Source organism: Anoplopoma fimbria, chromosome 5 (genome assembly GCF_027596085.1).
Source record: "Anoplopoma fimbria isolate UVic2021 breed Golden Eagle Sablefish chromosome 5, Afim_UVic_2022, whole genome shotgun sequence".
Taxonomy (NCBI): domain Eukaryota; kingdom Metazoa; phylum Chordata; class Actinopteri; order Perciformes; family Anoplopomatidae; genus Anoplopoma; species Anoplopoma fimbria.
In genome coordinates, this window is record NC_072453.1 from 6418312 (window position 1) to 6441616 (window position 23305).

At 39.6% G+C, this 23305-nt stretch overlaps 1 protein-coding gene across 2 annotated transcripts; it reads right to left on the minus strand.

Moving 5' to 3' along the window:
- Positions 1-654: 654 nt before the first annotated feature.
- wdr90 (WD repeat domain 90) lies at positions 655-22878 on the minus strand. 2 transcript variants are annotated; one of them, XM_054599185.1, is made up of 43 exons: positions 22600-22878; positions 22368-22459; positions 21856-22032; positions 21200-21338; positions 20899-21069; positions 20470-20596; positions 20030-20097; positions 19751-19863; positions 19410-19646; positions 19187-19249; positions 19010-19078; positions 18770-18880; positions 18059-18204; positions 17873-17930; positions 17488-17606; positions 16539-16700; positions 16302-16432; positions 16096-16212; positions 15397-15632; positions 14726-14862; positions 14245-14375; positions 13936-14066; positions 13540-13701; positions 13184-13312; positions 12238-12371; positions 12115-12155; positions 11877-12002; positions 10934-11083; positions 10744-10826; positions 10544-10646; positions 10157-10278; positions 6990-7146; positions 6646-6836; positions 6258-6426; positions 5886-6009; positions 5149-5320; positions 4085-4207; positions 3613-3781; positions 3128-3258; positions 2254-2397; positions 1670-1786; positions 1447-1531; positions 655-1320 (listed from the first exon to the last, which is right to left on the minus strand). In XM_054599185.1, the coding sequence occupies exons 1-43, from the start codon at positions 22610-22612 to the stop codon at positions 1172-1174; spliced, it is 5529 nt and encodes a 1842-aa protein (XP_054455160.1). In that variant the 5' UTR covers positions 22613-22878; the 3' UTR covers positions 655-1171. The 2 variants fall into 2 exon arrangements, with proteins under 2 accessions (XP_054455160.1, XP_054455159.1); XM_054599184.1 differs by having other exon boundaries at positions 10919-11083.
- Between the last annotated feature and the right edge of the window lie 427 nt (positions 22879-23305).

The window sequence follows — 23305 nt, forward strand, 5'->3', positions numbered from 1 at the left end:
ATCATGTACATGTAATGTATGATTTAATTATCAAAATTATGGTTCGTTGCCTGATCTTAAAGATTTAGCCCTATAGGGTCTAAGCTTGTTGAAACATTATTTTTAAGCTTTTCAGACTTTGATATTTGAATCAAGAATTAATTGTTATAAACAATGTTTATAGCAGTCATATCCAAATGTTGGTTGTGGAGTATCACCATTTGGGAAATTACTGCCTGAAATTTCTGGGGTGATTGTCAACACCTGAATCTCCACTTTTCCTCATCCAAACCTCCACTTATGCTTTAAAAATAAAGCAACAGACTGTCAAGATTGGGGTTTTTGTTGGCGAATCCATTAAACAGGAAAATCATAAGGAGTTATGTGTATCTTATATTACAATCTTCAAAGCAAAAAGGAGGAAATGGATAGGATAATTTGAGCTCTCAATAATGACAGCTGATGTTTATCATAGTTCCAGTGTTTCCCAGCTTTGACCAAATTTCAGTATCCAACATGTCCATAATATTCAATATTTACCCTCTCTTAACTATGTAATTAGGGAGCCTGTTATTCAGATTGGGAAAACAGAATTCAAGCCCTTGTGACCAGAAAGAAACTTTTGTGTCTTTTAACAAAAATGGAAATTCAAGAAGAGTCATGAAAAAAATGTTCCGTACAGTGTGTCTGTCCTCCATCATTCTGATGGAAAGACAAGAAAAAATACATCTGTCTTTGGCTGTAGCAGTCTCTCCTTCTGTATGTGAGCGTGCACAAATCCATTTTTTTAGAGTCATCATACATTACAGATTGTCATTGTTCATGCTGCTTTTTATTTAAACCCCATCCAATCCCCCAGCAGCATACAAACCATGATTCTATCTGCCACTGAAAAACAGTGGACATGACAGCAACTGCTTTTCACTGTTTATACACATTCCAACTGACAATTCAAAATTTAAAATGATTAGTCAATGACTAGACACGCAATAACAAATCCCTTCAACAAAAATGTATTCTACAACCATACACGTTAAAAAAACAACTCGTGAAAAATCCCAAACAAAACGAATTATTACCATTTCTCTACATATATTCGATTAATAAAAAAATAAATATTGAGCAATGTAATTACATAAAATAACAATTAAAAACAGGAATCTGTGAAACAGGATAAACCGATATGAGGTCCTCAAAGGCCCTGCACCTCCCACAGCAGGATCTCGTTGAATGCTACAGTGAAAAGAAGCAGCCCTGACGGAGAGAAGTGACACGTCTCACTGTGCTGCAGGAAGTCCTGGAACCTGCCGCTGCTCGACTTGATCAACTTCAACATTCGCTCTGATAAGATATGAGACATAAGTGAGAAATTATTTACAAACATGCTTTAAACGTATACTACTGCAATCTAATGTCTCTAGTGGAACCATATGGATTTACATCATGAAAAACAAGGCCAGCGTTTACCTTTTGATCCCACAGCTATGAGTTGACTCTTACAGGATAGGCTAAAGCATGTGGCCCAGTCCGGCAGGGCAATCTTTTTAATTATCTGTAGTAAAAAAAAAAACATAGTGTATAAGATTACACGCCCATCTGTGGACATTTTGCCAGCAACATCTGCTCTGTACAGGTACAGGAAAAATCACAACACTGTGGTAGAGGAGTGAGGCAGGGGCTACTGCAGTACCTGTTTTTTAGCCAGGCTGTAGAAGGACAGCTCCTTCTCTACTCCGTAGCCAGTGTAGACCACCAGGCTGGGGTCTGCAGGACAGAATGCAGCCAGACTGGGAGGTGGGCTGTCATCCTATAGAAGAAAAGGTTTACAAAAATATAAGTTGTGTGAAGAATTGACATGAAAACATGCAGAGGTTGAAACTATATGTTGTAAAATGAAAAAAAGAATACTTACATTTAGAATAAAATGGCCTGAGGGGAAGTATTGTATGCAAATATATGTTAAGTATTAAGGGCTATGGTATAAAGTATAGACCATTATTTAAACTGTGTAACTCAATCCTGTGAAATTAATAGAAACATGTGATTTAATAAAGAAAGTCCTGAGTATTATATGGCTAAAGGGTCAGGGGTCAAGTATAAGCCTCATAGTTAAATCTTGAACTTTTATAAAGTATGCCGATATGTCTTTACTTAACAAAAGGGAGATTGAGTTTCGGCGAAGTCTTAAAAAGAGATAAACAGCAGCACTCAACATTTGGAGTGGCATTTCTAGTCATTATTACTGTGCACTACTACTTAAAATACAGAAGGTACCCCAAAATAGGCCGGAGCAGGAAATGTCAGCCAGTCAAGCAGATCACATTTGTCCTTCAACCAATCGGCAGCCCACACACTGACGCGTCTGTCAGCGCTGACAGCCAACCACATCTCGTTGCCTTCCAGTCCCAGATTCTTACACTGAGGATCACAAGATAAACAGCTTCAGATATTAATGATAAAATGTCATGAAATGTCAAAAGAACCAAACTTTTAAATGGCATCCCATAAGATCCATAACCTTGAATGTTGTAGCTGCAGAGAGCCGATGAAAGGAAATGTCAGGCAACTCGGTGTATGAGAAGAGGGCATAAAGCCCATAAAGAGCACTTTAACTGGAGAAGCCAAGTACTGCACACATTATACGATACATAAAGTGCAATTGTAAAGTGAAGCTGAAATGAAGGGATCATTTGAAAACAAAAAATACTTGTATACCTTTTCAGGAATGTATTAAAAGCCTATGAAATGGACAATCAGGCTGCTATCGTTTTATTATTCTGCCTGATAAATAAAAACAATCTAGTTATTAACCAAAATATGGAATAGATTCCGTGTAGCTCTCTAAGACTAGGTGGTGTTTCTAAATGTATTGATGGCACTTGGAACAAAAATCCACATTTGTAAGAAATGGCCAAGGACATTTTCATATAAATAAATGTCAATGTAGCCATTTCCTATTTCTATATGATTCAAAGTGATTATTAAGAATAAACCAGGTAATTTAAGTGCACTCTCTGGACCATATGCTATCGTTGATAACTGTAGTTGTAGCTCATCAGGGGCTATTCTAACCTCTCACTAGGTCTATTGTGCTGTCATGTTATGCTCTGTTAAAGCTTCACTCCTTGATCGGATTCAGTGAGCTTACCTGTTCATTCACACACTGGATGGTGCTAATCGGTGCTCCTTTGTGGTCCTTGATGACACGTAATGTTGCTCCATTCAATGGGCTGCTGACAGCTACCAGACCATTCTTCCCCGCTGAAAGGATCACATGACCTGTAGGGGGCCGGAAGGAGTTACAGCACCAAACGGGATGAAAAATAGCTTATACATATATAATATATACTCAACCCTGCTTTGACCTGTACTTTGATTATTTATACATGGTTCTATTAGTGTTTGACCACTACAACAGCAACCTGTTGGATTATGGCTTTTTCTCTGGACGGTTTTTAAAGACATGAAACAATAACAAAAAGAAGTAGACGGATAAAAGGAAGACTGGGGCTAAGTGAGGTGGTCATCTTAACATTTCATTCTGAAGTAACTCCTGCAAAGTAAGTTGTACAGACATTGTAAATGACGATGTAAAATGATGCAGGTTTTTAAGCTACTGCTATCCACTCTCACCATTAGCAGAGTACTGCATGGCAGTGACAGCCACTTGATGGGGGTGCAGCTTCATCTCCATCTCTGAAGATGAAAGCCGGAAGATCCTCAGGGTCCCATCGCTGTATCCTGCTGCCACACATGCACTCTCCTTACTGAAAGAAGGGCTCCAGCAAACACAGCGGCAGGCCTGACCCACAGAAAAAAAAACAGAGGGGGGTATTATTTAAAAAGGGCGTATGTTGTTATGATCAGATCAAGTCATAAACATTCTCGTTTCACCACGATATTTAAATTTGCTTGGAGTAGAAGCACTAGGAGACCCCAAATTAGTGTTATACATATATTAATCAAGTTGTACAATGTTATTTTATATTTCTGTGATATGCTAAATTCCCTGATATTCACTGACTTCCCATTAGATTTACTGTCTCAGATGCTTCACCGAACCTGAGCCACCTATTAATTTAGAATATTGAATGTAGTTCCTCACCTGACTGAGCACCTGAAACTGCACCTCCAGTTCGTTGCTAGGGAGTGACCACACCCTCACGCTGCCGTCCTCGCTGCAGGTGGCAAAATGTCTCTCGTCGGCGCTAAAAACCACATCATTTACCTGGACAGCACAGAGGAGTACACACAGAGAATAAATGTTAAAACTGGTACACCATGTGAAGAGCTTCCTAAGAAGTCACATAAGGTAATTTTCATCCACTTTTTTCTGGCCTCTTTTTTGTGCGGTTGCTACACTCTCCTGCTGCATTCAGAATTGTTTCTTTTTCTGTAAAGCTTTACCCCCTTGCCTCAATCAGCAATCATTACTACTTAAATTAAACAACATCAGATAAAGTATTTAATGAGTTGTGCAAGTGTTTAGGCCATTATCTAGTAACAAAATTGATTTAAAGTTTAAAGTGGTGCTTCAAGCTAAATGCTATTGTTAGCATGCTAACATTCTGCATGCGGATGTTTGGCAGGTGTAATGTTTACCATATTCACCATCTTAGTTTAGATTGGCATGCTAATATGTGCTAATTAGCATTACACACAAATTACAGCTGAGGCTTATGGGAATGGTATTAGTTTTGCTGATATTTAGCCATATACCAAAGTCAATAATAAACATTCTCTAGGCACCAGAAATATTTGTCCTAAATGTCATCACAATCCATCCCAAAACAAATCTAAGCAGCAACTGTTTAAAATGAGGAAGAAGACATATGCAGTTCATATTTCATCCAGAGTGAGTTTGGTAAAAAAAAAACATGCAGGACACAGAAGCTGTTGTAGAGCTCAGTAACAGTTGAGTTTCCCAAATAAGCTTAATTGGTAGAGATACAATATTTGTTCATTAGACATATGGTACAATTATTGCTAAAGCTTTTGGCAGTCATAACCACGGGTAACATGCAGCCAAGCAGACCATGCCATCAACCCAATATGACAATGCTAAACAACACACTTGGCTCCCGGTTAGAAGCTGCATGTTCGTGCTCCTGCTGGTGACACAGGATGTGCATATGGTTCTTTTTCATTTCCCAAAGCTCACACTGGTACCTTGGTCTTGTGCCCGCTGACCAGCCGGATGCTGCTGTTGTCTGACCAGTTGATGTACCAGAGGGTTCCCGCTGTGGTGCCAACGATGCCCATGTCCATTGTGTTATCAAATGCTGCACTGACCGTCGTCCCATCCAGCATTATCTCCTGCTCCAACAGCACCACGGTCCCACTGAAGAACAGAACAAAAACAATAGGCCCCTTATTAAACATGACATGACCACTTGAGGATGAAATGAAACCAAATTCTCATTCTTTATCCGTTTCACACAATACACATTAATAAACAATTCCACCAATTTGTTGTTGACACTTTTTGTGCTCTTTTTATACATAACAGCTCATCATTCTATGAGTCAGGCCAGGTAGAAATGAAAAGGCACCATAAAACTACACTAAACAATAATTTGTATAAACATGCGAGCCAGTAGAAAGCTCCACATTAAGTATACTGCTTTTTAAACTACCAGCTATATAACATGTTCTAGAGATAATCTTATGAGGACTGTAGTTGTAAAGCACAAGCGTAGGTGAACCTTATACATAAATCATAAATATACTATACCGTTTTACCTTAAGTTCTTGCCCTTATGTTGAATTTTATAGATCCATAATGAAATAACACAGGTGACACTAACAGAGTCTGTATGCATTCATCACATAAGATTATTAAAGAAAGAGGCTATTGCCCTGATAATAAACAGGAAGAATCACAAAAGAATAAACTACATAGAGACCTGTCTTCAGCATTGCAGCCCTTTCCCTCAGGCTTCACTCCCTGTAAAGCGTCAACCTCCCACAATCGCAACCAGCGGGTGTTGCTGCCTGTCAAAAGACGGTTCCCTCGACACAGCAGCACTCCTAAGCCAAGAAAACATATCAATCCTATAGTTATTTGTAGAAACCCAGGACCACAATACAAGTAAGCAACATCTCAAAATGAAAGCAATGGTTTCGGCAATTTCTCCAAGTGTAATAAAAGGCATCTCCTTAATACAATAAAAGTAACAAGATGAGAACAACGGTGTTGCGTATTTTTTTTCTTTAAAAACCATAAAGAGTATTAAGCCAAATTAGCTGGTTAGAATATACAGAGGATCCATTTGTACCGATTTCCCCCTCATCAGCTTCCCAGGTCATGAGGCAGCGCTGTGTGTTTACATCCCAGAAGCAAACGTGTCCTCGATTGGTGGCGGTGAACAGAAAGGAGTCCTTGTGGTAGCACAGAGCTGTCAGCTCCACATCACCCACTTCTACTGGTGCTTTCACCCTCTGGACCTGCAAGTGTGAAGGAGTGGTTTAAACCACTGTACCAAGGCAAAGACAACTAAAATCTTTACCCAAACAAAATGTAGTTCTGTCATACCAAATTTCCTTTAGCAGACTGTATTGATCCCATCTTTTAAGCTAACATAGTGGATCATGGGATGAGTGTTTAGTCAACAACACTAACATTGTCTCCTAAATTATCAAGCGTGTTTTTCTGTGGTAATTTACCCTGAGGTCTACATCCGAGCCATTCGTGTGGATGAGGCAGAAGTAAGCCCCTTGGCTGCCCACACAGGCCAGCTGGCTGGCTGTTGAGGGGCTGAAGGCTGCGTCATGAATCGGTCCCGACATCGTCACATTAGACAGCAGCTTGAAGGTCTTACTGCTCCACAGAGCCACCTCTGGGTCAGAAAAGTCTCCTATGGGGCGTTGGAAAGAATCGCTGGTCAGCAGTAGCAGAGTAACTTCGTTGGCCTTTTTCTTTATTTCGATCAATTATTCTCAACTGGCACTAAATATTTAGTTAAAATGCTAATAACTGATTGATGCAGTCTAATTTATATTTTACTGACCAACAGAGAGAAAGAAGCGATCATCCCTAGAGAAAGCAAGACTCTGCACTGCTCCCTCGTGGTAGGAGATGGTTTTACGACAAGTTCCATTCTGGACGTCCCAAATGCAGATGAGGCTCCTGCTACCATTACTGCCACCAGCTGCTGATGCCACTGTCTAGACAGAAAGTAAAACAGACACAGAGCACCGTCATTTCTGATCTATGATTCCATAAGACACAGGACTAGCAGGACATATGCTGAACATGGGAAAAGTCCTGGATTTCTTTGGGCCCCACGATTGTGGTGTGCACAGACATCTAATCCATTAGCTTGGGAGAAGACTCCCTTACCCCGCTTTATTAGACAACATTTGTTTAAACGGAGGGCACAAATGACATCTGCACACTGTGAGGCTCAAATTAATATTTTTTTCCTTGTTTTCTTTTTTAAAAAGGCAAGACCTTTCTCAGGCAGATGAAAGAGAAAACAGTCATTTCTTGTAAAGGCAGTAATCATCTAAAATCATCATCACCTGCTGGTCATCAAAAAGCAGGGAAAGCAAAACTGTTCAAATTGACTTTATTAGGAAGGGGGGCGTCTGTACTGCACCCAAACAAAGTAAGGAACCAATCTAATAAGGAAAAATATATATACGGAACATTATATAAACGCAACACTTATAACTAATATGCTCCCATTTCTCATGAGTTGAAAAAGACTTTCTATGCAAATAAAATGTTTTAAAATCCATGTCAGTAGGCATTTCTCCTTTGCCTAGATAATCCATCCACCTAACATGTGTGGCATATCAAGATGCTCAAAAAAACAGCATGTTTTTTTACACAGGTAAGGTTGATCACAGTAAATGCAGTGCAATTTTATCACACAACACAATGTAATTTTCTTTGCCTTTCGCTGTGATCAGCCTGAGGCACAAGTGTGTGATAATCATGCTTTTTAATCAGCATCTTGATATGCTGCACCTGTTGGGAGGATGGATGATCTAGGCGAGGGGTAAGTGCTCACCAACATGGATTTAACAAATTTGTGATTAGAATTTGAAAGAAATAAGCCTTTTGTGTGCAGAGAAAACGTCTTAGAGATTTTTTTTTGAGATTTTGTTCAGTGTATATATATAAATACCAAAACCAGTTATTACAAATATGCACAATAAAATAAAGTGATAAAACCTTATTCCTTGTTGACAGTTTAATACACACTAATTACCAAATCGAAAATCCATTGTTACACTTGGCACTCTGTCACCTAAATGTAAAAAGCCTCTTTCCTAATGCGTTTAATAATGCGAGTAGACAGCTTTTACTTTACTTTGAGCTGTTTACAAGAACGAGGGTGCACTTAGAGGTGAAGTTACATAGTGTGCACGATGTGTATCTATAATTGCCATCAGAAACAAAAGAGAGGAAATTTGTGGGTCTTTCTTGTCGTTGTCTACTCTAACAATAAGATGTAAAATACAAGACCATTCATCTCCTACTGATTTTTTTATGTTTGCTATTGGGACATAAAATCATTTTTTACTACCTTCCTATCAAATGACCATTATGTATTTTTCAGGTTTTATCATATTTTTAAATATTAATCTGGATTGCCTAAGAAGCCAGTTAATTATACCCAGGTTATCTTTTCATTATCCTGCTTAACTAACCTCATAACCGTTATACCGCTTAACGGTCCTACAAATATGGTTCTCAATGTAGCTTTGAGCGCATTCACATTAAAGGGGGTGGTGTTTGCAGCATCTAACCATCATAAACATGGACAGTACTATAGTACTATATAAAAACAAAGAAAAAAAATTATATTACATTTGTGAAGTCCATAATATCAAATCAGTTGCTTATATGTATTCTTATGGTTTAATCATTCCCTTGAGGGAATTATGGCCGTATTCTTTCAGCTGCAACCCTCTGGTGTGAAACAGTTTAGGAGCAAATAAAAATAGCATGAATAAAAAAAACTAAATAAATAATAAAAATAATTCAATGCACTGAGAGAGTTTCCTTCCATATCTTATCATCACCCACAGCGTAAATAAAAGTAACGGGAACATGGCAACGCACGACTCAAACGTGTCACACAGCAACATACAGCTCAAGAAGCTAACACACATAAGTGTAACATATGATAAGAGATATATACTGTTTTGTGTTATTCTTTTAAATTTATTATACATTTTTTGTGTGTGTCCACATAGCAGCTGACAGAATAAGGCAGAAACAAAGTCATATACGCCATAAGAATCCATCTGCAACACATTGATTTACACAGTGCACGATTTATGCCAGCTGTCCTTTCTGCATTTAGCACAGCATAAGTTACCATGGCGATATAACCCAGTAAGAAGTGAACCAACATTGAAGGACAAAAAATTCAGGGTTAACCCTTGAGTTACCTCGCTAACCCAGCTACTGTGATCACCATCTTTTTTTCCCTGCTGTTTTCTGAACAACAGGTGATAATGATTCGAGTTGATTACTGCCTCTACAAGAAATGGCTGTTTTTCTCTTTCACAAGATTGAATAATTGCATTATAAAGAGAAATAAACTATATATTTGAAGCCAATATAAATTCACAATATGTATTATATATGTTCTCTTGGAATTTGGACGCTACACAGTAACATTTAAGGGCTGTAACATGAAATGAGATCACTAGTGCTTTGGTAGACACACCGACACATGCTGAACCGAGATCACATTATTCAGTCACTGTGCAATAAACCTCTATTTCTTCATTCAGTTTGTGTTAGTTTTGTATTCTGTTCAAATATGATATCAAGTTTTGTGCTCACTCATTTTAGCTCTCAGTTTTTACAACAGCTGTGTTCGTAAATGTTCAAAAATGTCAGAAGAATTTCAAAAATTCTCATGAATAATAGAGAGGTTGACAGTGGTACCCTTCTAAAAATGATAGTTTTTATTCTAGCTCATTTCCCTGAAGAGTTACCACTCTGTTGGAAAAACACATTCCCCTCTCCAACTTAAAAAAGATACAATCATATAGTTATTGCACACTGTTTAAAAAGATACCTGCAGGAGGAGCCAAAAGGCCTAAGTAAACAGGGACAGAAGCTCTTTGTCATTACTGTCCCCTTTAAATCCCTGCATACCCTTTTTTGAATCACTGTCATAACTGTAAAGTTTAGAACCATGAACAATACCTGTGCATCATTTGAGACTGCAAGACAAGAGATCTCCTCGCTGTGGCCCTGCAAGTGTCTCTGACTTCCCGTATGAAGGTACTCCAGCACCACCACACAGCCACACGAGTATGCAAACAAACCTGCAACATAAATTGATTGCTGGGTAGGACAAAACAATAACCAGTCACTTTTTTTTTTTTTTTTTTTTTTTTTTTTTTAAAGCAGACATGGAACACAAAGCATTTTGTGTATTTTCTGGCTTTAAGTATGGATGGAGATTATTCGGTGATAAAACGCTTGTGTGCACCAAGATTGTGTTTGTTTATTAGTGTGGATGTTGCCTTAGCCTTCCTGAATAATATTTCTACTCTGTTTTTCCTTTCACTTTCAGTATATTATAATTACCTTGGTCAGGGCTCCACACCATGTTGCCACGGCCATTGCCATTGTAGCCGATCACTGCTTTCAGCTTTATGCCCTCTTCTCCTGGTTGGGGAGCCTCAGCAGCCTGGATCGATGACAACATTAAGACAGGTCAGCAAACAATAAAATAATACACCCAGTGACTGCAGTCCATCATTACATAACGTTGTCTTATTCTTTACCTGATCAAGAGTGGAAGTCTTGAAACGTGGGATAAAGTGCCTGTAACAATCAGGACGTATTGGCTTCTTCCCTTTTAACTCAACTAAATGACAAAATAGAAAAAGTAGAAGAAGAAAAACAAAAAACAGAAAGTCACTTTACCGTTAATGCAGATCAATGTAGTGGGACACTTACCAGCATTCATTTGACCTGGGTTCATGGGAGATTTGTTGACCAGCTCTGTGACTTGGAGGAAGGAGACGGCAGGTCTGGGGTCAGAGGTAGGACCTGAACCAGTAGCTGGGACTATAGCGGTTGGGATGGTTGGGGTGTCATCACAAATTGACAAGGAGCCAAAAGCTGCAGGAGGGAAACAGGAAAGAAATATGACTAAGGGTGACAACAAACCAAGTCCCAACACCTCTGGTATGGCCATTAGCAACAAATACATTCTTGATAAGCAACTTCTAAAAGACCCGTTTGGTATTTATTGCTGAGAGCTGAGATATTTTGACACCAGTGATTTCAAATGGTGTTAAACCTACCTTGCAGATGGTAGGTAAACACAAACCTTCTTGTATGTGGAAATTAAACCAATAAGGCCAAGTAAACAATTCAGAAGTAAATCTGTTAGAAATGCATCTCTCTTGCCTGCACTGCTCAAAATTATAATTCTATCATATTGTCGCTATTTTCTAAAACTATCAAATGGAAAAGTCAACCACTTATCAAGTGAAATGTCGAGGGAGAGGCATTTGTTCATATTCGGAAAGCTTCATAAATATCAGTTACAAGTGAACAGTCACAGTTTGACAAATGCGCATTGGCATTTGAAAAAAAGAAAGTACACAAGCAGACACAAAAATATAATTTACCAACACTAATAATACTTAACTTTCCCAATGCATTGGTGGATGTCAGCTAAAAAAAGTGTTTAGCTGACATTTTAGCTACTGTAACGATGTGCACTCAACATGATATTGTTAAGTTATGAACACCAAGGCAGATATGTGTAAATACATCTTATTTATCACATGCAACTTGCAATTGGTCAGAATTGAGCAAGACAAATGTGTGTGTTTGATAGCTAATCATACATTAAGCAAAAAAGGTATGCTTGTGGGTAATTTTAAGAGTGAAAAAGAGAGCTCACCCTCCTGTTCAACTTGGTCTAAGGTGCTGATGTCCAGCCGTGATGGCGGCGAGGAGGGGAGGGGCGCTGTCTGTCGAGGCATCCCATTGGACAACTGAACTCTACTAACTTCAGCGCCCGGTTGAACTGTTAAATAAAGACACAAGACCAACAATAATTTATTTAAATTAGTAAGAACATTTGAATCAGGTTTATGTTATAATATTAAAGCATGAATAAAAACTTTAAATTAAGTCACCTGATTTAGGAGCTGAAGTGTGGCTTAATCTTAGTGGGGAACTGTAAGTAAGAACGGAAAAAACTTAAAAAGTGTTACATGCACATTATTAACAAGATTCAAACGTGCAACAGCGGTTATTACCGACTGTCGGTCAAGGAGTCAGCAGGATGTGCCAGGAAGTCCCAAAGAAAGATGGCGTCTCCCACCGAGATTACGCCCAGTTGGTCGGGGCTGAAGCTCACCTGGCAGATGGGCTGACTGTGGCCTATGAACATCTGGTACAGAGAAACATGTTCCAGTTACTATTGGCACAAAATAAACTACTGATACTCCTCCTGCTACTTGAAATGAAGACAACATACTTTCTATGATAGCATGGTTGCAACGTTTTACCACATAATTGCACAATCTAAACTGTGCTCATAGTTTAATTATTTCGACTGAAACTATAGTCAGACAGAAATGTGAAATTATCTGACCTCCGATGGCTTAATCACAGAATACACGTTAAGATGTACACGTTCCACCGTAAACTATTAATCGATTGACAGAAAAGGAATTGGCAACAATCATTTTAGCAGTTTAACAAGAAAAAATACACTTTTGGCAGTTTAACAAGAAAAAATACACTTGTTTAGCTTACTTTGGAAAAATCAATTTGGCATTTTCAGTATTTCTTATATATATATATACTGAAAATGCCAAATTATAATACATTATGCCAAATTATAATTCATTATGTCAACTCTTGCATATCGCATAGACCAAACAATTGATGAATTAATCAGGAAAAAAAATCTGCAGACTAATCATTAATGAAAATGTTTGTTAATTGACCTCTCTACTATTCTTGTTTGTTTTCATAAGATGTTTAAATTGTAAATTTGTAAATCAATTTTAAATCAAAGCATTTTGTGATGAATTCATTCACATGAACAACTAGATGCTTATATAAATCATACTTGTAAAATACATAATGCAGCTGCAGGGATTTTATCAAATATAAATCAGAAGAGACTCTGCAGTTTATATACCAGTAAATAGTACTCATTCTAAAAGAATGAGTGTTTGATAAATTGTTGGCTACCTGTGAGCTAATATCGAGCTGCATGTTATAATCCCACACTTTCACAGCATTGTGTCCTGCTGTCAGTAGGAATCGACTGTCTTCACTCACAGCCAACGACGAGCACGGGTGTTTGTGCACCTTAGATACCTGTCAGGAAGACAGAGATCCATATGATTAAAAAAAGAATAAAATGATTGTGTTGAGGCAAACTGTACATTCAAAGCTCTTACTAATCTTTCAATTTCCACATTTTTCTTTTTACTTTTCAAGTGTCTCAGGTAAATGCTCAATCTTGGACTTTCTCAACAAGTCATTAATTTACTTTTTAGTACTTAACATGGTCACCAACTGTGTTTAAAGCTCGGCAGTTTTACCTCTCGGAGCAGACGGCCAGTCTTGGTGCTAACCCAGAGGATCTTGTTAGCTGATGTGGCGACCAACAAGTGTTCAGTGGAGGCCGGAGAGAAGCAGACCCTCAGTGCAGAATCAAGACGGGGGCTCTGTACGTCCAAAATACTCACATCTACATGGAGCAACTAGACAGAGACGGAAAAGGTCAATGTGGAAACATAAGAACATAGATAATAATAATAATAATAACCTTTTAATAAGAACTAGTGGTTATTCTTAGGTACATCTTCTGAATGGTGTTCATTTTGGGGGAAAAGGTGATGCTTCTTCACCCCTCCTTCCAAACTGTTACATGGAATCTGATCTAATTTACATGAGCATTGCAACAGATGGCATGGGGTTGACAGTGTGCAAGATACCTCATCCAGAGACTGCGAGTCCGCGATGGTGACAATGTACTCTGAGGGGCCGATAAAAGCCAGACAGCGGCTGTCACTGCTCACTGTGAGAGCGTCTGGAGCACGCTCGGTGCCTCGGGCCAACACATTACCTAGCCAACAAGGTACAGAGTGAAGCAAACAACACTGGTGTTAAACATGGCTACCTGATATACAAGAAAGTGTATGCATTGTCCTATTGTGTTGATAGATTTAGAGTTCACATTTCACAGAAAAACATACTGAAATTAAGGTGTGTTTGTGCATCAGTTTGTGGGTGTGTATACATACACACAACTCGGATCACATTGTGGTCTTCCTCAGAAGCGTTGTAAAGTGCCAAAGAGCCCTGAGAGTCAGCACTGTACATGAACTCCCCATCCGGAGAGAAGGCAAGACCCACCACTTCACCTCTGTGCTGCCTATATTATATATGTACAGGCAAATACAAACAAACATATAGAGAAACAAAAGCACAAATGCAGTCATCATTCTCAGTTCAATAGTAGGTTTACTATTGTAGTCACGTTAGTGTATTTTGGACCTTGTAAATGTGTAGAAACATGTCACATCATCGTAATCACCATATTGTGCCTCTAACAGCTGGAACGTAGCCAAGAATTGTATCTGAATCTATGTTCAAGTAATTCCATAAACCCTGACATATCATACAATAGCATATAGTTATTGTCCCAACGCAAGCCTTTGGTATCCAAAATTAAGAACTTCAGTCACTGATCGAGCTGCAGCTTCCACTATAGTTTAGACGTACTTGTGTTCAGCCAGCATCTTGGCACTGGAGATGTCAAAGACTCTGACGATGCCGGAGCTGAAGCCACAAGAGAAGACCTGCTCGCTGGGATGGAAGGCCACTGAACAGGGGCTGTCCTCTGACACAAAATCATACAACTAAGCACACGAAACAAGAGACAGTCAGTTAAACAGTAAATAAGCCAACGGTAAACCGATGGTAACAGAGGCAGTGTCAGTAACCTTTGTGTAAAGATATACTCATTTCTCATTAGTGGAGTATCTTCAAATCAGTAGAAACATTTTTTTTGGGGTAAATTAAATGAGTAACTTGCTTTGGGTTTTAGTTTGTCACCAGGGAGTATATAGTAAAAATAATGACATCTTTAAAATTCTTTATAACAGGGAGTTTGGTGGTCAGTTTTGCCAACAAACGCAGACAACCTTTACACCTATCTCTCCTTTTCTACAGCATAAAACAGTCTGAGGGCATTGCTTCTACAGAGAATGGACAACTGACAAAAAGTCAAATGGAGAGCCAATGTCTGAGTAAGTCTCAAATGTTAGACTTTTTGTCTGGTTCAACACATTGAAAGACATGGTGGATATGTATTAACAAATAGTAGAATCTGATTATCATAAAGCGGAGAAAAAATATGTAACTAAAAACACATAAATGTGTTATTGATTGACCTGATGCAAGGAATCCATATTCCAAATGCGCACTGTGCCATCGGATGAGGCCGTTGTGAGATGCCGACGGATTCCATCCACACTGAAGCCGAGCACAGTGTCCGTATGTGACCTCATCATCGTGCTGTAACCACGGCTGCTCACATCAAGGAAACCCAGGGTACCAGTAGAGGTGGCTGCCAGGACCTGGAGGCTGTCTGATGAGATTGACACCAGGCTCACAGGTCCCTCGTGCTCTTGAAAACAATTACATGTGTCTGATTCATTGTTTGGTCTGTGTGAGGACGGTGCACATATACATCTCATATTCATGATTTGAATATCGGTACACAATGTGATGATAGCCAAAAGGCATATAATATAAGTCGGGTTTGTTTGATATATTTTTTTTTCGAAAATGTTAAACAATGACCTGGGTTGTACTGCCACAATGTAGTAATACTCATGTGAGGCTAAATACAAAGATGCAGTGGTTACAGTGTTTGATAAAGAGCACAAAGGAGTGACAGAATCCACTAGTTGATGTTTAAGTATATTTACAGACTTTTATGTAATACTCTTACTAAAACACTACCCTCTGCAAACTAGAAAATGACATTGTTAACATACATGAACTAAAGCTTATATCACTGGCTGCGTATTGGGACCTGGCAGGCGCCTGCTGCAGGTAAATATTATGCCATGCCCCGTTGTTCTTACCAGCCTCCAGGAAGATGGCAGAAAAGTCAAGTGGCCAGAGCCGCAGGAAGCCATCTTCAGAGCCCGTGGCACAAAATGATGAGGACACACTGATGCTGTTGATGGCAATGCCTGGACCTGGGACACGGACACACACACACAATGAGATTCCTAAAAATGTTATCTCTCTCTACCCAGCCTCTGCTTAAAACTACAAAATAACACACCTGTGTTAAAAGTAAATTTCTCCCTGCGGTTTGCATGCTGCTGCTGTGCAGGCAACAGCCTCCTGACATTTTTAATAACAACTCTGCTGTAGTCGATCTCGAAGATATAGCCACTCCGACTGCTGGCAAATCTATGTGAAGAGACAATCGCAAAAGGAAAATAGCAACCATTTAATAATAATGTTTTCAGTGGATTTGGATTAGGTTCATACTTCAGTGACTGGTTTGCTAACTCACAGTGTTCGTTCATCAAGATGCTGGCTGGAAGAATGTCCCTCCTCAAAGGCCACATCAGTGAAGTCCAGTGAGTGGTATTCACCCAGGTTGACCGGACAGGAGCGCAGCGTCCCATTTCTCACTCGCCACAGGCGAATATTGTCGCGACCACATGATACCATCCTGAAACCAGCACACTCACGGGTTAAGAGATCAAGAGTTCTAATTTAGTCGGCATAAAGGCCTGTTTTATTCCTGCTTTTGAACCTCTCTACCACTATCTCACAAAGTTATTGGAACCAGAAGTAGTAGGCCAAGGGGCCGTAAGCAAATAATCGCGACCTGAACTGAAGCGGTCATCCAAGCTCCAAGTCAGTTTTTTTTTTTTACAATGCGTGCGAAATTTAAATGAGAAAGGCACTGAATTATATATTTATTCACGTTTTGTAAACGGCAGAGCAGAGTGTGCTGTAGCGATACGCCGGTCATACCCCCCTATTCAGATTTAGCCTACCGTCCCTCTAGCTCCCACTGCCTTTCTCTTCATGCATCCATGGCCTGTTTGGTTTGTAGGGCTGTATCGAATAGTTTGAAGCTTCATTCATGCGTTTTCATCTAACGAAATATTCTGCATTCAATTCACTCTTTGTAACATACTGTAGCTTTTGCCACTACTCGTAAAAAATTCAGCACTTTTGCACCAAGGCCATCTACACCTTCCTCCACTAAGACCATTTGACACTGCAAGTGTGTTAGGGTGAATGTAAATCTGTCTCGACACATCTGAAGGATTAACAGAACCCGCTTTGCAGAACTCCTAATTCCATAAGTATGTGTGAAATAAACATCAATCCAATATTTGCAGCAAATGTATGGATATATGCACAAAAATGTTTCCAAGAATGCACCGTTGGCTAAACAAAACAATCAAATACACAACCATAATATAAGCACAGAGAAGGGAGCGTACCTTGTATCATCAAAGAAGGCAACCTTCATGGTGCGGATGTCCACATCTGTGTGTGCTTTGGCTATGATGGTCACCTCTCCACCTTTACTGACGTTCTGGGTGTTCCACACCACCACCATCTGTGAAAGATTTCATTAGCACGACAAACGCAGACAGTCGGCTCTAATGAGGTGAACATGCCATTTAAAATTATATCAGCTAAGATTATATACTTAAGTGACAAGGTGTTTCTCTTAGCACGTTTTCAATTGGGTCTAATGATACCTATGGCTCTCGCTACGGATTCTCACTACAGTGAAGCGTCTGCTAATTACCTTAATTCCCAAATTAGAATACTAAGCCCTTTGAATTTTCATGTGTGAAAATTTGCATTAGTGTCACTTACTGTTTTACTGTGGCTGTCTTTACCCACTCCACAAAGAATACCGCCGCCGTATGAGAAGCTTCGAAAAGGAATGAAAACAAATAATAAAAATGAGTGCGAGTGAGCAGTGATCAACATAAGCTAAGAACTCGTTGTATATTGTATATACTTTCTCATCTTAAAAGGGCTGTCTGTGCATGTGCATACCTAAGAGATGATAGTGAATGAGCATGAATCCTAAACATGGCCAGACAGTTTCCTTTGTTGTAGTTCCACACTCGAACTACACTGTGGCTGCCAGTTTGTGCTGAGGCCAGCAGTGTTGTGTTGCCATTAAAAGCCAGTGCAGAGACCTACAGAGAACACACATGGACAGAAGCTGCAACATTTTTTGTTATGAAAACAATAGAAATTTCTCTCCCTTTTCAGAATCCAACTGCATTAGAAGGCCGGATCAACTAGGTGGACAAAACAGGCCTGTTGGGCAGGTTCAAGGCCTCGATACCAGCACTACATGCTACCCTGGGTCCTGTGCCCTCTGCTTGTATATTCAGTGCCCATAATGATAGTCGAGCCCACGGAGCAAACCTCCACATGTGCGACAAAATTGAGACACCTTGCTGCTCTCCTTTTTTTGTAAGAGGATTCTTGGATCGCCTCCTTAGCAGCTGCCCAAAAGCCCTTTAAGAATGCGCTAGAATCATCAGTCAACTAACAACGATGCGCCTTTGTTGACTCACTTAACCTACTACAGCCACAGCAGTCTGGTATTGCGCCCTGGTCCCAGCACAATAACAGCCTGACTATCAGGATAGATCTTTCACCTTCATCAAGATGCTACAAGAATCAACTGTGCCATCAAACACATATGAAGAGATTCTACTATTGAGGTAGATCATCACATCCCAGCTCATTTACCTTGTCAGTGTGGCCGATGAAGAACCTCTGCTGGTTTGACGATATTTTCATGGAGACGATAATTGCGTGACACGGATAAACCACCGCATCACCTGATTTGCTCCACAGGGCCTACAGTGTAATAACGTACAGCTGTTAGACCTCTATTAGTCTTTGATTAAATTAATTGTATTTGTGACCGTCAAAATTACAAATCTTTTGAAGCCACCCAGATAAGGATTTAACTCTGCATGAACATACACATTTAGTAGTGGCTCCTCCGAAGCCGATGATTCGATTGAGCCTGAGAATCGGGTCTGGAAGCAGCTTCTAACAGGGAGAGTAGCAAAGGAAAAAGCAAAGAATTGTAGTGAGCTCTCCAACATATGCTGTACAGCAGCTGGTTAAATGTTACCCTCTCCTGTCCTCATCTCTCACCTCCTGTCTGGGTTCTTTGGACAATGATAGATGAACAGGATGTGGAACTGGAGTGCAAACAAACTGGGAATAAAACAAGATCAATAGTGTTCTCAAGGCTGCCACCAAATTGTTTAAAAAGCATAGTGCAGTCAAGGAAATGCATTGTACTGAATATGATGAACAGAGGAATGTCATTAATAATTGGATTTCTTGTTTGAATGTTGTCATTAAGAAGTTTCACCTCTTCTTCACTTTCCTCTTCATGTTTGCTGAAGCCATCGTCAGGATGAACATGCACATGAACTCCCCCGTCATCGGTATCCCAGGGAGGCCTGGAGGTGAACTGCTGTGACATGGAGCTTGTTGACTCCTGCTGATGCTGGTCACCATTATTGAAAAGCCAGTCGTCATCCTGTTGGGTGGAAACTACACCCAGGTCCGGTATGTCGGTCACCATGGGTGTTTGATTCCTCAGGAGCTGCGGGGACAGAAGGAGAAAACTGACATCTGCCATATTTTCACAGACAAAATTCAAGCAGATCAGAATCAAAGAGAATTGTTTTAAAGATAATTAAGTCTTACTGATTTTGGAGTGGTGATCTGCTGGATGATAGACACACGGTCCTTAAGTAGTTTGCTGAGGTTGACACAGCTAGACTCCTCTCTCATAGGGCTTCTTTGGTTAGAGACACAATCTGGGAGAGAAAGGAATATATAAAATAAAAAATAATTAGAACTTCTTGTAAAAGCAAGTGGATTTTTTTGGGGGGTGAGACACAATGAGTATGGCATGCAAGGGCAGTAAAAGCTGAAAATACTGTGTGACAAAAATTATGAACAGACTGTTATTCAATGACTTACTAGCCTGTGGTTCGAGATTGCCTTTTTGAATGGAGTCAAACGGTAACTTCGTTCCCTCTGAGGGAAACCTGTTGGGGTAAGATAAGATGAGGGCTCCATAGCAGTACACGGTGACGGAAGCCGGTAACTGTAGTTTTCTTAAATTCATAACAATATAGACTGCAGATCTTATTTTATACAACAGTGTTTTGTGCAAATAACTCTGCTAGTCATATAAAAAGGATGGTAGTGTCACTGTAATATGGAAAAATCCATTTCTGAATCTCTGTCAAAGGTGCACTGATACAATTATCAATGCTGTGACTAAAAGTAATTAGTGTTTAAATAGTTACCCAAATGGGGATAAAAACAACAAATTACTACCAAACAATGCGGTCCCTGAAATAACAAAATGCAGTTCACGGCAGATTGTATTGTGTTCCCAGGTGAGGTTGCCTTACCTGATATAATCATAGAGGTCATACCAGGAGACCCCCTTGGGCACAGGATATGACATGTCTCTGGGCATAGGACCTGTTCCCTGAGAAGAAGCCAGACCCATCAACTTGGCTTCACTGAAGGAAACTCCTGTTGAAAGAGACAATTGCACTGGTAGAGGAGCAAATTAAAGATGTCCTATATCCACTAAGAGGACACTACGTAGTTGAAATCTGAGGATGCAGTCTGCTACTAAATGAAAGGTGTGTAAAATGTATTTAAAGTGTATTTTACTTAGGGAATTTTTTGAATAAAGTGGTTTGTATTAGCAATGAGTTTAAAAATGGGCTCTTTCATGCTTCAATAATGAAGCCATATTTTTCCTAAAAGCACTGTCGGCAATATCTCTGTGTCAAAGTGACCTTTAAAGAAGATTACTTCTCACTACTCACCTGGATCTAGCAGCAGGTCGCTGGTAAACATGTTTTTCACTGACATATTGGCGCAAAGCTTAATGCTCTTTAGTTGACTGTAGCAGCGGTTGAGGTAGAAAGAAAGTGTGTACTGCAGATCCAGCATTAAACAGGTCCAACGCACTGAAGTGGGGGCTGGACCCACCAAACCTGGAATACATAAACAAAAATATGGCTACTACTGTAGTAAGGCATGGAAGATTATTAACATTGTATACAAACCTACAACAAATGATATCAACATAAGTACAGTTGCATGTGAGTGTGCGCATGTATTTACCATGTCTTGCAGATTTGGCTGTGCTTTCATAGACTGAATCCTTTGCAGCTCCACAGAGGAAAGGAAACTGAAGCCAGGTAGCTGTGGACTTGAACTCTTTGAACATGTTGGAAAAAGAGATACGGACAACCTGGCCGTCCTACACATCAAAACACACAGAGAGAGGGGGAAAGAAAAAGTTCTTTTAATGAATTTCAATCAAAGGGATCTTCATATAGATACATTTTTAGTAGATACTGGTTGAATAGTGCACAGCTAAGTAAGCTTCTGGATATTTATTTTTAATTGTTTTAAAATGCCAACGTCTAAAGTACATATCTCCCATGATAAAATGTGACATCCTAGAAAGTACCTGAATCTGAGCTACATTAATTGGATAAATTAGAAAAAAGAATCCAAAAAAGTGCAACTAGAAGAAGTTGAACATTTTCGTACAATTTCGATAGTTTTAAACTTGAGAATGTGTGGAGTCCTTGATCCCCCGATAAGATCGAAATGGCAACAAAAAAATGCAAAAGAAAAAGCAGCAATGTGGATTAGTCCCCCTGATTGAAATCAAAACAAACTCCAGTCCTGTTGAGATAGTGTAGATATATCAATACACTTGATTGCAACACACATACACATGCTCAGGATACTTGCTTAAAAGCAGATACCTCCACAGAAACATCCAGGTGGACGACAAAGTATTTGCCAGGGGCCGGCCTGAAGAGAAGGTAGAAGTAGCGTCCGACCAGCCCCAGAGACTGGTTGCTGTTTTTGGGTACCAGGATGTAGCTGTTGGCAGGAACAGGACCCCTGATCCTGAACACGGAACACTTAAGTCTCTTGTCCTGGGGGATTTCAGCAAAAATGGACATAGAGTAAACCAACTTTGGCCTGAAAACTTGTTGTTAAAAGTGATACACAAAATCAATCACCTTGTGTTGGTTTGGATGTTGGCAAAGACTGGGACAAAAGTTAGGTGAGGTAACAAGATTATGTTTCAGGGTTGTTTTGAAATGTCACTTTTGTAATCTTTCTTAGCTGACTACTAAGAACTACAAGCACAGCTACCATGGGAAAGTTCAACACACTTTTCTTTTTACAGCCTACAACCATGTTTGATATTCAAAAGATAGTTTGGGGTAAATTATCACTTTAAATATCACAAGTATAACAAGGTTACCGTGTATGTTGACACGTCCCCCTCCTTTGCAGACCTTTTCCAGTCTTCAAGCTTGACATGTTTGAATATGTTGACGTAGGGATGCTGCCAACCTGCAAAGTCACAGCAGGGTTCAGAAACAGGGACTCGTAACAGCAGACTGTGGCTTCAAGTCACGGCTTCTACCTCACAGTCTTTTGTTGCTGTATCATTTGATGTATCCATACATACCGACTTTAATTAAACACTTTACCTTTAGAGGCCATTTGGTAACGAATATGGGGAATGTGAAGTCCACCTGTTGCTGTCTCAGATTAGCTTAAAGTTGTTAAAACTCGAGCAGCTGAGATGTCGGCTTGCAAACAAAACAACTATGTGACCGGTGAAGCTCCTTCTTCATCTCCGACACAACAACATGATAACATGACGTAGTTTTACATTATTATGAGTCTTTTATTGTCAAGTTGTGCTCACTGCAGCGATGATATCCTTCCCGCTCCAGCCTCCCTCCGCCGTTGCTAACGACAGGACGACGCTTATGACGTCATTGCGCTGCGTTGCGTTCCCTGGGGCTTCTGGGTAATGAAGTTTACACGCAAAAGAGAAACTGAGGCATTTTGGAATATGAGAAACCAATGGATTATACTTTTTTTTTTATCCAAATGCATGTTGTAAAGAAGACACGTATAGTTCTTGTGTACATTAACTTTGCAGTGCTACATTTACAAACATTTTGGGACTTGATTTCATATCCAATAATCATATTACGTAATAGTGATCACCTCATATACACATTTCTTAGACAATGAATTACCCATCCTTAAAAAAACGAATGCACTGCTTCAATCACACATTAAAAAAGTCAATGTAAACAAATATCCTTTTTTTCTTATAGCCCATTTCTATTAAAGATGTTTTGTGTTCTGAATGGGCGGCTGTGGCGTAGTGGAGAGTAAGGT

Coding starts and splice junctions, on each gene's coding strand:
- wdr90 (XM_054599184.1), bottom strand. Junction 18,205..18,769: donor TCATCGGCCACACTGACAAG/GTAAATGAGCTG, acceptor TGTTCTCTGTAG/GTCTCTGCACTGGCTTTTAA. Junction 14,376..14,725: donor AAGATGCTGGCTGAACACAA/GTACGTCTAAAC, acceptor TATATAATATAG/GCAGCACAGAGGTGAAGTGG.